General features: G+C 41.9%; 1 protein-coding gene across 5 annotated transcripts in view; it reads left to right on the top strand.

The window, feature by feature from the left end:
- The window catches only part of MEGF11 (multiple EGF like domains 11), a 283185-nt gene that overhangs the window by 183120 nt on the left and 85716 nt on the right, over positions 1–14349 (top strand). For all 5 annotated transcript variants that reach the window (XM_054836544.1, XM_054836547.1, XM_054836545.1 and 2 more), the window contains exons 9-10: positions 5088–5224; positions 10227–10439. In XM_054836544.1, coding sequence (XP_054692519.1) covers positions 5088–5224; positions 10227–10439 — 350 coding nt within the window. The remainder of the gene's footprint in view (positions 1–5087; positions 5225–10226; positions 10440–14349) is intronic.

Below are 14349 nucleotides of genomic sequence, written 5' to 3'. Positions count from 1 at the left end.
TTGTGATGCGTATCTGCTATTTCTTGTCACGAGGCTGTAACAGTTCTGAAACTGGGACCACCTTTGTTAGGTGTGCACAGCACTTACGCAGACAGGCCACCAGCCTACGGCTGGTAGCTACCATCACAGAGTTAAACAAACAACAGTAAACCAAGCAGTGACTACTCATTACACTTCTGTGTGGGAGAAGAGGCAAAAGAATTGTCTTTGAATTCCAGTTCCTTGGAATATTCCCTGCACCCTCATACGGGACAGAAAGCTCAAAGCTCAGCTCAGCATTGTCAGAAGCCCTGTCCTGTTTCTCCTTCAGGAGAGAGGGAGAAGCCAGGGGGATTCAGTGGCTCCGGCAGTTGTTAAAGCAGGACTAAAGATAGGACACAGAGACCAGTTCCGTGTCCTGTCCTTACTCAGGCGTAATTCCCATTGATTGCAATAGATTTGGTTGCATCAGGGGTTGCGCTGGAGAGAGCAAATTGCCCTAACCTTTAATCCTTTATGTCAAGAAAGCAAAGTCCTCAACTTTATCAATAATGTAATAATTAACTCTCTTGGGGTTTGCCAAGTCTCACAGGCCTACATACCATTTAGCTACGCTAAATTTCCTGGCATTTTTCCTGTATCTGACAATTAGTCTCTTGGCAATCTTGCTGGATTTTAATACATACAACTACCGTGACTTTTTATTTTAATACGTGGAAGACCCTGAAGATCATCATACAACTTTGGTTTCTGATGTGGACTTTATACCTGTTGAAACATTTCAGGGCTGAGAAAGATGTTCATGTTCCTTTGGATTAGTACAGCAAATGCTGATCACACATCTGCTTTTAGTTAAAAAGTTAAAAAGTACCAACCAGGAGATTCTGGTGACTATCGGGCAGCAACGTGGGAGAAGAACATTGCTGCACATAGCAGCTGTGTACGGAAAATCTCTCACTCGAGAGTTAGAGCCTCTCTAACTTGGCCAGTCATGGCAAAGGAGATGATGACAAATGACAAAGCAGGCAAAACTTTTCAGAAACTTAAGTAAGAATATGGCATCTTATCCTCAACTGGCATTCAGTGGAGACAAAGAAAAGGTTCTTTCCTAAAAAGTATTGGAGCTAAAACATACAGGAAGCAATTGAAATATTTTTGAGGGCCTATCCGTCCATTCTGGCACTACCCCTAAGAAGTGATCGATAAAGTGATTAACATAAAACTATTACTTTTAGGGTATTTTTTTCACCTCCCCTTATCTTCTGCATGCCAATATTTCTGAGGATCTGAGTTGTTTGGCTGTACTCTTCCTCACCTGTATTTTATCTCTTTTTTTGCAATATTAAAAAATCACTAAAGAGATATAAGACTATCAGAATAGAGCAGGAAGTTTTTCGAGGTCTTTTAGGATGCAGCATAGACCCTAAGGAAGAACCACGGCACTGGGGCTGCGCAGCAGCTGTGGTCGTGTATTCTGGCCCACTTCTGCCCTGTTCCTTACAGCTCGGAGTTTCTTCTCTGCATTTTTAGTGGCCCAGAGAGACTTTCCTGAAAACTGTGTTGTTGGCTGCTCTGTCCCCAGAGAAACCCTAGAGTTAACAATTGATGTTTGAAACAAGCATAACTGAAAATTGAAGAGAGAGATCAAGTAATCCGGGGAAAGAAACTGAAATTATAAGTAAAAGCACTCAGCTTGTAAATGTTGAGATTTTAAGTATAAAGGGTCTCTCCAGGGTTTTAATGAAAAGCTGGTAATTCAGTACACAGAGCGAGAAAAAGATATTTTTTTCATGCTATATTTTTAACTCTTGGTGGTTGGAATGGTTTGGGAAGTGAGACATGAGTGGGTTGTAAACGAGCAAGCGAGATGGGATTGCTAGACAGCATTCATTTTATTTCACACCATGGATAGTCTTCCTTTGACATCGGGAATTTTACTTGCTGATTTTGAAGCTTGAGACTGCACGTATGTATTGAATATACCATCATGTTGGAAGGAGAGAATTCTCCCTGGATTTATACAAGTGCAAATCCACTTGGATTTTATTGCTGCTGGATGAGCTGAGACTTTTATCCTTTCCTGGGGTAGGCTTATTAACAGCAGCTCAGCTCCCTTAGGGGCTTGGTTGCCTGTGGGGTATGCAAGGAGAGGCAACAAGTTGAATAGGAGGAAATTCTAGGGTTCTTAAGTTCTTCCTTGGATCTGCCATCTTCAAAGCCTGCTTCTTTTATTACTTGTAATATTTCTTTCCTCCAGTTTCCTCCCACCCAGTGCAGACTCTCCCAGAAGCACAGCAAGTTATACGAACTGTGTCCTGTGAGATTTTACCGTCCCATGGGTTTTTCACCAAGAGGATGATGACTAACAGCATATATTGTTGAACTAGTCAACAAAATGTGGCTTCCAGCATACTATGATGTTGGGCTTTTTCCACTTCTGTGTCTTCGTGGCTGTGGGAGTTAGCGGGTGGCTGCTTTAGGGCCTCATTAGCTATTTACAGGTTTAATTCTATACATCTTTCTCATTTGCAGTATTAAATTCTCCAAGCACTCTCAGGAAGTGAGGAGAGAAGTTAAATTTAGTATTTACAATGCTTCTCAGAAACGCTTTTGAAGGACTGGATGTCCGTGCTCAGGAAAGCAGCAATCTTTCCTTACATGACAGAACATTTGTCACTGGCAACGCACCCTGTTCTGTCCCAGATCCCATCCTGAAGGCTCTGCATCATGGTGCCATGTTTCTGCTAATCACTTCTTTCTCATTGCCTCTGGGCTTTATGAAGCAACTATAATCCGCATTTTTGTCTATTTTTTCTTTCTGTTGTGGATTTTAAACATAGGGGCGTGTGAGAAAATGGAGCAGAAAAAAATCCTTTCTATACTACAAAAAAGTAATAATATAGCAAACGCTGTCAAAAGCAGAAGCTGATGAGATCAGGGCCTTGAAAAAAGGTGCTGATGGGGTGAACTTTACTGATTAGATGTATAAGCAGCAGGAAATGTTGGTCTGACATTTGATCCCCCAGAGAGGGATGTTTTGGATTCCCTTAGTACATATTAATGCAAAGAGTATGCCTAAAGATTCTCTTGGCTCCGGGGGGATGCATCACAGAGTATTGCTTTCTCATCATTTGTTGATAGAAATCCTGTTCCTTTTGAGACGTGAAGAGAGAAAGTATTTATTATCAAGATAAATGGATACTTACATTTTCAGATATATAGTGTTGTGTATTACTCAAGTCCAGAGACACCAGTTTTTTAACACTGTAATCTGAATGTTCTTGAACTGAGGCCAACCTGTCTATTTTACAGCCAAGGAGCCACCTATCACTGGTCAGGAAAGGTTTGAAGTATCTGTTTATGATTACATGGAAGAGCAGCCTCTCCACTTTGGGGTTGCTGATCTTGCTAAACTTCCCAAACTGTCGAGCGAGATCCCCAAGGAGTGAAAGCAGCCGTTATGTTCCTGGTTTATGTTTTGTATAAGTTTTGTCTAATACGTGCCTTGTTCAAAGCTCAGAGCCCCTGGGGTGTGGTTAGGGAAATAAGACTTCTGAGAGATTAAACCAAAATAATAATAGGGACAGAAAAACATCGTTTCTATCAAAGACTCTGTGCTGTGCATGGCACTGGCGGCAGCACCGCTTCCTACAGCTGCCAAACGTATTCCATTCATTATAGGGCCCAACTTCGGATCACAGCACTGCCAGACTTGTTTTGGCTGAAGTTACTCAGCTGGATGCCAGCCTCAGTTGTTATGTTTGCTTACATAAAAAAACATTCATACAACTTCTAAGAAAGTCTAGGGAAATCCTTCTGAGGCCTTGATACTTGGCAGAGTTATGTGATACTTGGGGGGAAACCACCTGAGCTTGGCAGATAAATTCTCCAAAGACACAACCCATGGTAAGCATTCTCTGCCTTGGGGCTGAACATCTGGAACAAGGCTTGCCCAGCAATTGCTTTTCCTGAGGAGCAGTTCGAGGGTGCACAATCAAGAATGACAGTCCGTCTTCACTTTCCGGGATGGTTGAGCAGGGAGGGGAAGGAGGAAATACCTCAGACATGGGGATTTGGGTCCAGATGAAGGACTAAAAGGGAGTCTGCAACAAGGATTTAGGGTAGACTGGAATGAAGAGCCAGGAGAGCAGATGGCTGGGAGAACAAAATGGGGGAAGGAGGTAGCCACCAAAATGTGGAGCTCAGGCAGGTCAGGGACTAAGATATGTCTCCAAGGTTGGGGATGAGGAGCTTGGAGCCTGTTGGATCATGCATCCAGCCAGTGTTCAGTGATTAAGCAGATTTTCCATTGCAAAATCACTTTTTTCTGGCCAAAAGGCTGCTGCACTGCTGGTGTGGAGAGTCAAGATGCTTCTGTGTCATCACTGGTGGCTTTCTGCAACTGTCCCAGTGTCTTGTTCCCATCCTGCCTCCTCCATGGCTTAGACAAAGCACTGGCATTTTGTCATTTTTGTGCTGCTTGAGGAGATGAGTGTGGGGCCTCATGAGCATAGACGTAATGAAGTAGGTAGGATCTAAGAGTAGTAGAGACTTCTCCAGCAGTTGGATCTGGTCTTCTAGGATGGAGTGGGGCGATCTGAACAGGGAGGATCATCATAGACTATCACAACTAGCAGAACTTCATCTTCCCCATGCAGCCTTTCCAACGATCCCCCTCTTCCCAAACGTTCGCTTTGTGACACTTACCCAGGGTAGGTCCAACAACTTTTCTGACTCTGTTTCACAAAAACCCCAGCTTTGTAACCTTCTCTGGTTGCCTTTAACCTCTCCCAAGCCTTCCTGCGTCTATTCAAGGGGCAGTGAATATCCTGCCACCCAGCTGCAGTTCACGGGGAAGATCCAAAGAAGAGAATTATCGGTGACTGTACAGTGGCGAGAAAAGTCCCTTCTGGAGATAGGGTAGGCAGGTATTTACTCTGGTAGCAGAATTTTGAGACTGTCTTTAGCCCATCTTAAACAGAAAAAATATTGCTGCTACACTTAGATCTAGTTTTAGCAAGAAGGACTATAAATATCCAAGCCGCATATAGAAATTTATTGCATTATGAATGTTGACTGAAATATTACTCTTTCTGTAACCTTACCAGGGGCTGGTGTGCGCACAGCCGTGTCCTCCTGGAACATTTGGAATTAACTGCAGCCAGGACTGTCCATGCCACAACGGAGGACACTGCGATCCCGTGACAGGAAAATGTGTCTGTGCAGCTGGCTATGTAGGAGACAGGTAAAAATCAAAATCCTTTAGTTTTAACCATGGATTGGCAATATTTATATCCCTTCTAGGACAATCTTACTCTCTGAAAAATGATGTTATGTTTCTATTGCTCCAATTAGGTTCATCCTTCTGAAGCAGTTCAAGCATTATAAATGTGGCAATGTTATTACTTTTTATTGGCAATGCTCTCCATTTACAGGTTTTTTTAATATAACTTTTAAAATTTAATGGATTAAATTTAATTTAGATATTTACAGTGATAAATTTAATAGAGAGCATTACATGTTTACAAGATATGTAAATGAACTATATTTATACAAATTAATATCCTCAAGAGTAAGCAATGCAGCAGTTTAATGTTTCCCTCAGCCTCTCTGTGCTGCTGCAGCACTGATCCATCTCAGACACCAACAAAAGGTGATAAATCCTCAAAATTTATAAACGAGAGCCGTCACCCATAAATCGATCAGAAAAGGTGATAATATTGTTTTACAAAGGCGTCATGGATTTAGCAAAATGACTACACAGCAAAATCAAGGTGGGACTGTAACACGTGTTGGCTAATCCTGCCGGCGGAGCTAACGGTGGTGGGGAAGCTGCAGTTAAACAACCTTTCACAGGCGCTTGTCACCAGCGGCTGGACTGTGTCACCAGGGTTTCCAGAGACCGCGGGCACAGCTCCCTCGTGTACGCAATGCTAAAGCCCTTTCTCCTGCATCTTCCCTTTTTTTATTAGCTAGAACAAGCTAGTATCAGTATGCTGACATATGCTACAATTATACCTTTATGCAGGAAAGCTCATTGGAATTTCTCGTTTCTTGCTTCATTGTATGATCAGCAAGTCTTTATAGCACACAAACAGACCAACGCTCAGCGCTGCGCCGGGGTTCGGAAGGCCGTGTTCTTTCCTGTTAAGTGAGGAAGCTCCTTGTTTCCGTTTTATCGACAGCGGTAGTTGGAGGGGACTCTGGATATTATGTCATAATTTGCATGTTGTTAAATATGGTGGAAACACTAATTATTTCAAATTAATTTAGTGGAGAAGACATCAGTGCGTCTCTCTTCCCCCATTCCCCATCTGGAGACAGTGATTTCAGCCATAGGGTACCGTGTAATTACTGTTGCTAACCACAGCTTTCTCTTTCTCTCCTTTTGGAGACAATTTCACTAAAGGAAGCAACTGTGCAGCCTGGACACTTACACTGGTGACCCCACTTCAGTCGCCAGCCGTCCCCAGCCCTGGCCATGCTCAGGAAGGCTGAAGAGGACCTCCATCTCCAGACAGGAGACAGAGTTCACAAGAGTTGTCCTTGAGCAAAGGGAGTGTGGGCTCTTCAGATCTGTACTTGGAGAAATGTGAGAGAGGTTTGGCTCGGGAAGATAGAAGCAGGGAGGGAGAAAATAAGGCATGAGCAGTTGGAAGAGGTGGAAAAGAAGCTGAGGGAAGGTCTCAGTGTGGACCTGCACCCAAGCAAATCCCTTAGGAATGGCTCTCCTGCCCCCTCCTGCAGCAGGGAGACGCTGAAGGGAGAGGCAGAAGAGCAGAAATGCAGGCGTGAGAAGGGTGAACGAGAACAGGAGCAAGTCAGGTAAACCAGCCGTTCAGAAAAGCTTTTCTAGCAGCAGGAAAAAACTGCATTAGCCTAGAAATTCCCACCTTTCAAATGGGTTCTTAGAAGGTTAAAACGTGTTTATCTATCAGCCCTTAGTCAGCCCTCAATAAGGGAAGTGAAACCTTAGGCCCATTATGCTCAATCGGAGTTCTGCCTCTCGCTTGGGCTAGGACAGCGCGTTGCCTGGAACGGTTTGCTGCGAACAGGCGCACGTGCCCTCCCCTTGCTGTTAACTCCAGTTACCTAATGTAGATTGCTCACTGACTGCAGTGAGGGCAGGAGCAGGCACAATGTCTTTAAAAAGTCTAAATTACTTTCCTTAGTTATGTGTTCATGCAGCATGGGCAATGGGACAGATTAGTCAGCATCCCTTTATCTTAAAGTCTGTTTTACTTTTGGGATCTCATGCAACGGTTGCAGCGTTACGGTGGAAGTGCAAGTATAACAGAAGAGTGCTACTGCACAACAAAATAGTGTTTTCTCTAAAATTTTACAAGGCGCTGAAAAAATTTTCTTAATAATAAAAGATATTGTGAATAACAACATAAACACATTTCATCTACTATCATCTTTTTAAATTGTCAGTAGGTACTATATGATACCATAGTTCATCTTCTTGTGCAGAAGATAATAACATATATTTAGATAAATATTTGTGGGGATGAAATGGTCACAAAGGTGTATGTAAGTGTAATTGCCACACTCGGTTCCCTCCCTGTATTCCAGGAACTGGCACGACACTAATTATCTGGCAAGCACTATTAATAACTCCAGGCAGCTAAAATGACTGGATCTGTCATGTAAATGTATGTTTTGCAAACTGGAAAGGAATAATAGCAGAAGCTCAGTTGGAAGCTGAGGATGAGGTGTCTAACAATTCGATGGCTGACAGGAAAAGGGAACATACTGGTTTAGCTCTGTTTTCCATATTGCCATTAAGCCTAAAGATTGAATCTTAGCAGAATAAATACTACATTCATTATAACAATATGAGCAGAGTTATGCTCCTGTTGTGTTTGTATCCGCATCTTTTATCGACATAACGGCAATCTCCACGTTAGTGTGTTTTGAACGGCTCGTAATATTTGTCTGTGCTACCTAAATGTGATCACTGTTTCAAAACAAACAAACAAACCAACAAGCCTAAAAGACTTTACAGCATTATTCCATGAAAAAATTTCTCTGGAAAAAATGTAGGTGTATGTACTAAGTTAATTTGTTAAGCAGGCTGTCTTATGTTTAATATTTTGTGAAATTGCTTCCATTAATTCTACAGGTGACAGCCATATTATCCTATCCCAACCCAAATAATTATAGTACATATTAAAGTTCAGTGGATATTATAATACGGATCTCCCCAGATAGGCAGAAAGCAATGTAAATTAAACAAGAAACATAACTAGGGCTTAGCAGCTCATTTTGTAATTTAATTGAACAATGTATCTGGTTGTTAATGGTGCTATGGACACATTAGATTGATATGTTGCAAAGGAAAGATGTTTAAGTAGAAAGCTAATTCCTGCTGTGATTATTCTTATGTTCCAGAGGAGTCATTATTAGTATTCTTTGTATAAAATTCATTAGCGGTAGCTGCTTGATCTCCAAATAAATAAGTTGGTTAAATTGTTAGTAGAAAAAGGCTAATTATGTAAATGGATTAGGTCGTCAATATTTCATTTCCAGATGCTTTTCTCCCTGCTAGGTAATGCTTCATCTTCTATAAATATAGAATGATATAGTGCACTATTGACTAAGTATTCATCTCGTTGAGTACAGTGCTCTCCCGCTAACTAGTAGAGCCGTATACAGCAACGGAGACATAAGGCATCTTAATACGTTCTTCATTGCATTTCATTTGCTTTAAGTGTTTCAGTCCTAACGTTACCCATTCTTTGCCGGTTCTTTGCAGCTGAGCTACCCTGAGAGCAGCAGGATTAGCTGCCAGTACCGCCGGTGATTCTCTGGGCTGTTTGTCACCGGCTGCTCTCAGTTTGGGTCTCAAGGAACTCCTGAACTCAGATTGCGGAACTCACAACTGTGTTGATGCCTGCTGCAATTAAATCACTAGCTAGGCCTTTTGCTTTGTTCGTTTATTTTTAGTAAAACGTGATAATCTGAAGCTGCAAAAGTAATGATCTTCTTATATACTGACTGTGTTCACTGCAGTTTTGCCTGGCTTGCATCACACATTAATCTTTTATTACTGATCATTATATTAACTCTCACCTGCCAGCTGTGAAATGACCTGCAGAAAGACGTTTAACAATTGCCTCTATCCACTGAGTTTACAGTATACACTTTAATCAATGCTCAGGATTAAATTAATGCTGATAGGCAATTTCCAATATCTGGCATCCATGCGATAAGGGAATTGGGCTTTTCTGGACTTCTTTTTCTTTTTTTTATTAACTGAAAAGGCATATCTGTATTTCACGGTGGATCATGTAAACTGTAGTACTGACTCATTGCAGAATTTTGTCAAGCACAGAATCAGTTGCTTGCTTTAGGACCTTAGTTGAGCTTTTCAAAGTAGGAAATATTATGAACGCTCAACCTGGTTGTGTAGGACAATGAAACAGACTTTTTTGGCAGATTTCATAATGTATCCAGTAGGGAAATATTTTAAACAGTGCATGGAAGGTGCAATTTAAAGCAATCTGGGTATAGTGTTTGCAGGTTCCATTTTTATGTGTATCAAATATTAAAAATGTTGGCAATTTTGGAAAAGATACTACACTAAGGAGCATGGAAGTGATTTGTCTTGAGATTTTATACTACTGAGCATCCCTGGAGTAAGAGATTAAAAGCAAATTTGAGCTTTAGTTACTCAGAACACACACAAAAGACAAAGGAGTATATTTTCTCCTAGTTGGTACAAAGCTGGTGCAATGACAGCATGGAGGGGAAGTAAAACTCTGCGTTGCTGGAGAACGCTTTACTCAATATTGCTTAATAGACCATGTTTCCTTTCAATCCTCATTATTACTAAGAGGACCATATGCTTCTAAGGAAGGTGCGCAATCCTTCAGTCGTAAAGAGAAAACAAACTTGAGGGGTTTTTTATAAGGTATCTCATTCTATATCAATTTCTTATGCTTGATGAATGGAATTGTCAAGGTCCAAGAAACAAGAATGCACTTTGTTAACTAAGGTAATATTAACTAATGCAAATTTTGCAGGATATAATTGGACAGAGATTAACGCACTTTCAGTTCGCAGCAATTTACAAACCCAAGATATCACAACGCTCAATGATATCATCAGTTCACAGTATGTTACTTAAATAAATGAGCAATGATTTCGTACTTCATTCATTAACAAAAACATTCCCGTGTAAAAGTCATAAGCAGATTAGACCGAGCATTTGATTGGATCCTGTCTCACGTCTTTCATTGCAGGTGTCAAGAAGAGTGTCCGATTGGGACATACGGCTTTCAGTGCGCACAAAGATGTGACTGCCAAAATGGTGCAAAGTGTTATCATGTAAATGGAGCGTGTATGTGTGACCCTGGATTTAAAGGGATTTATTGCCAAGAAAGAATGTGTCCAGAAGGGTTTTACGGCCTCAAATGCAACAAGAGGTGTCCTTGCAATATTGCCAACACTCTCAGGTATGTACACCCTATTACATACTAGTGCGGGGACTGGTCAAATAAAAGCATTGAGAAAAAATTAAATTATCTACACCTACTCCCTTTTTTCTCCGTAGTTTTAATTAAGAACACAGACAGTTCCTCTGGATTGCAATCTTTGATGTAAATGACCTCGGGTTTGGAACCATAAGCCTCAGTCCAGCCAGCTACTAAGCATGTATCTGTTAACTATTTCAAGAGTTCTGCTAAAATCTGAAAAAATCTGACATATGGCCTTAACCCGTAACTGCAGTCTTTTAGGCACAAGAACTATTATATGATGCCCATATGTATGTATAATAACCCACTGAAGTTTAAAAAATATAGATATATTTACTCAAATCCATCATTTTGGCTCTTTTTATGGCATGGGGTTTCTTGTTAGATCTATAGACAGCAAGGGGACTTTCAAAATGAAACCTAATTTGCTTCAGTTTATGTCTCGTAGCAAATTACCTTGTTGAAAACACTTGAGGCAGATGTATAAATAGACTGAAATCAATATCCCTAAGTCAGTCTATGGAACTGTAACGAAGTTGACATTGTCAAAATAGACATCTCTTCTCATGTGTCCCTATTTTGGCTCTTCATTCAGTACGTGTATGTGTGAAATATTCAGGAAAATAAATATCAAGCAAGTATACCTAAAATGGAATAAGCCTCACTTAAAAGGTCAGGTTTCAATATTTTATTCCCTTTTGCTTTTTTTAGGATCTGATTCTTGAGGTTCTCATTACTAAGGGCTAGAGCCACAGACAGACTTGAGCACCTAACACGAGGAGGTTGAATCTGCTTTCCCACTGCAAGCTTGAATAAGTTTTCTGAACTCTGAAAAAAAGGCGAATTTAAGACTCTTCCCTATTATCCCATTTCTTACCTTTTCTAACTCCTCGCCTTGTTTACTGACTGCTGGAATTGCTATTTGGAGGTTCCTCGCTCTCTCACATGCAGCGATGGGAGCCTGGACAGCAAAACCACCCTGGCATGAGCTGTTCTGATGGACTGGAGCTCCCACACTTCCTCACCATCCCTGCAAGATGCTGAGCCCCTCAGCTCCCGCTTGATTTCCTCCTTTTCTGTCCGTTACTGTTAAGCATTCATAGCCAGTTCAGGACCGTGTAGGCTTCAGAGGGAGGTGGGGATAATTGATGCCCAAGCAAATACACCCTTGATACGGACATTCTTCAATTTTAAACCAGACAGGTAGGGACCTGACTGTCTTGCTGATGATGACAAAGCTACCGTGCAATGTTGCAGCCTGCTAAAATATAAACACCCTCCTCAATTATGTATGCAAGCAATACCACCTAATTTGTGCGTGCGCGCGCACACACACTAACACTTCAGGCAAATCTGTTTGTGCGCTTGAGATAGACTCTATTTGTCTCAGTCTTGGAAATAAACAGGTGATCTTTCTTGTGAATTCAAGTTCAACTGTTAACGGCGAGGTTTTGCTTAACCGAAAGTCAGAGCTCACAATGGATTATTGAGAAGCCTTGTAATTCTGATGATATGCGTCCTCTACAGGAAGATAGCTCTAGCTCTGTTGGGTTTCACAGCGAGGATCCAAAGTGTTTGCCACCTCAAAGGTAGCTCTGTACAACAGACTTCTAGCATTTCTGATTATTGTGTGTGTCATGAAATCATCGCAAAAAATAACATCCCTAAGGCATGAGCTGAGCATTATACACGGAAGGTTAATGTTGTGTTGTACTGAGGACAGGGGATGTCTCAAGAATTAATGCAGAGTGAGCTGAGATATAAATTCCTGCATGTCACACTACTCTGCCCTACTCACAGTGTGCACGACTTAAACCTGTGGTAAATACAAGGTAAACTGCTCCTCAGGGAAAGCTGTTCTTCATGTGTACCGGAGGGTGAGAATATACTCTTGGACAGTAGCTGACAGTGTGTCTTCACCCCCTCTCCTAGCCTGCAGAAACCTGTTTGTGTGCCCGTTTTCCCCTAAAGGTGTGAATAGAAGGGCTGCAGGCCACGGGCAAGGCGGCGCTTGGCTGCTGTTTCTCAGCTAAATGCTCAATTCATTAAGAGTCTTTTAAGTGGGGGAAGATTGTGGGTTCGAGGGTGCAAGAGTTCATCGTGGGTTACTGATAGAACTCCCTGGGAGGTGCACTGGGGCTTTGCCAGAAGATCCCTCCTGAAAGAACAGACTAGCACCATCCAGCTGTGAAGAAAGATGAGGTCTCAAATTTGAGCGAGCTCAGGAAGGTGGAGGATCGAATCTTTTCTGGGCATGTGGTCATTCTTACACACCATGTACCTGACCTGTGCCTGGCTGCTGTCTGACAGATACATTTTATGCCTTCCGTCCCATCGCTGCTCCGTCAGCTTCACTTGCAGCATCCTCTGCTCAGATGGTATCTCCGTTTCCTTAATAAATGAGTCTAGTCTCTCCATTGATAAAATCTCCCTTTTTCCTACATCTTATCACTGCTGTTATGGAACAAAGAGGTATCAGCAAGCTGTAGATCTGTAAACGTTCTTTCATTCATCCATGGTATTTCAGCTTTCCACTTTTCAATGAGCTCCTCAGAGTGCTGCCTATTTCTGAGCCATGGAGTGTCAGAGTTGATGGAAAATGACCTTCTCCAGTGACGCTCCATATTCTGAACAAATCTTTTTACTCATTGCTTAACCGATCCCATACAGCATACTTCTCTTCCCACCCACCTCCTCCCATTCCTCCCCTGAATTTTTATCATTACTGGAACTGTGGTCTTCCAAAGTGATTCATTTACTGACAACCATCTATTTTCCCCAGAAGCAGTTTAAGCTGTGGGCTACTTATTGCGCTACCTAAGTGTGTAGGATAATTATATAAACACTTGAAAGAAGGTGAGGGAAGCTTCCTTCTTTCTGTCAGTGGTTTTGACTCATTTCATCTGGTTATTGGAGAGCTGGCTGGAACAGAAAATCCTGGGAACTTTGAGGAGCAGGTTGGGGAGGAACATTAAGAAATACACAATCAGCTCTTCTATTTTCATAGATCTATCTATTTTAATGTCGGAAGAGACCAGTGTGATCACCTAGTCTAACCTCCTGAATAGTAACGGCTGAAGAACATCAGCCAATAATTTCTGCATCGAAGCACGCTGAAAGGCACTTTGTACAGGACTTTTGAACAACCCCAGAATTAGGTAATTTGGAATGAGCTGGTGACTTAGACTGCCCTTTTTACACCTGTAAAAAATTCCCCTGTGCAAAACGTCCACATCGAAACAGTCTACAATAGTCAGAGAGGCATAATCCCGGCTTGCTCTTCTGAAAAGCAGAGAGGGAAGTGAATAACGGGAATAGTCTCAGCCACCCACCCTTCTTGAACACTGGTGTGGAGCCATATGCCCATAGTCATGTCTTTCCCAGGTCAGAGGTATGAGAAGGGAAGGAAGACACAGTGAACTCTAAGCCTTGACACTTTCCTACTGTACCGAAGTCTACTGAAATGGATAGATCTCCAGAGGCTCTAATTATTGCCTCAACTCTGAAAACCTTGGAAGGACCAAACCCCATGGACCTTGCTTGACCTGGCAAGGCTGGCTTTGAAGACGTGCTGGACCAAAGCAGTGGCCCTACAGTCTCATTGTGGCTACTTCTGTAAAAGCAAGAGGGCATTTTAGTAAGGGAGACTGCACGTAGTGTGGCCACCAAAGACAGAAAATACTGTTAAATAAGGATTAGGGCTGTTGTTAATTAAGATGAGATGACTGGTGCTAGTGTATAAACAGAAAGTCAGGAAATTCACTGGGAAGAAGTTGTTTTGGCTGAAAGATGTGTGGAGAACAATTTCAGAATTTGGAACAGACTGTGCTGTCTAAATCATTTCTTTTCCCAATTTGCCTTACAAAAGTTAAATTACCTGGTTTCCTCA

The sequence above is a fragment of the Grus americana genome, chromosome 10 (genome assembly GCF_028858705.1).
Source record: "Grus americana isolate bGruAme1 chromosome 10, bGruAme1.mat, whole genome shotgun sequence".
NCBI classification, from domain to species: Eukaryota; Metazoa; Chordata; class Aves; order Gruiformes; family Gruidae; genus Grus; species Grus americana.
This window is presented reverse-complemented; position numbering and strand designations above follow the sequence as displayed.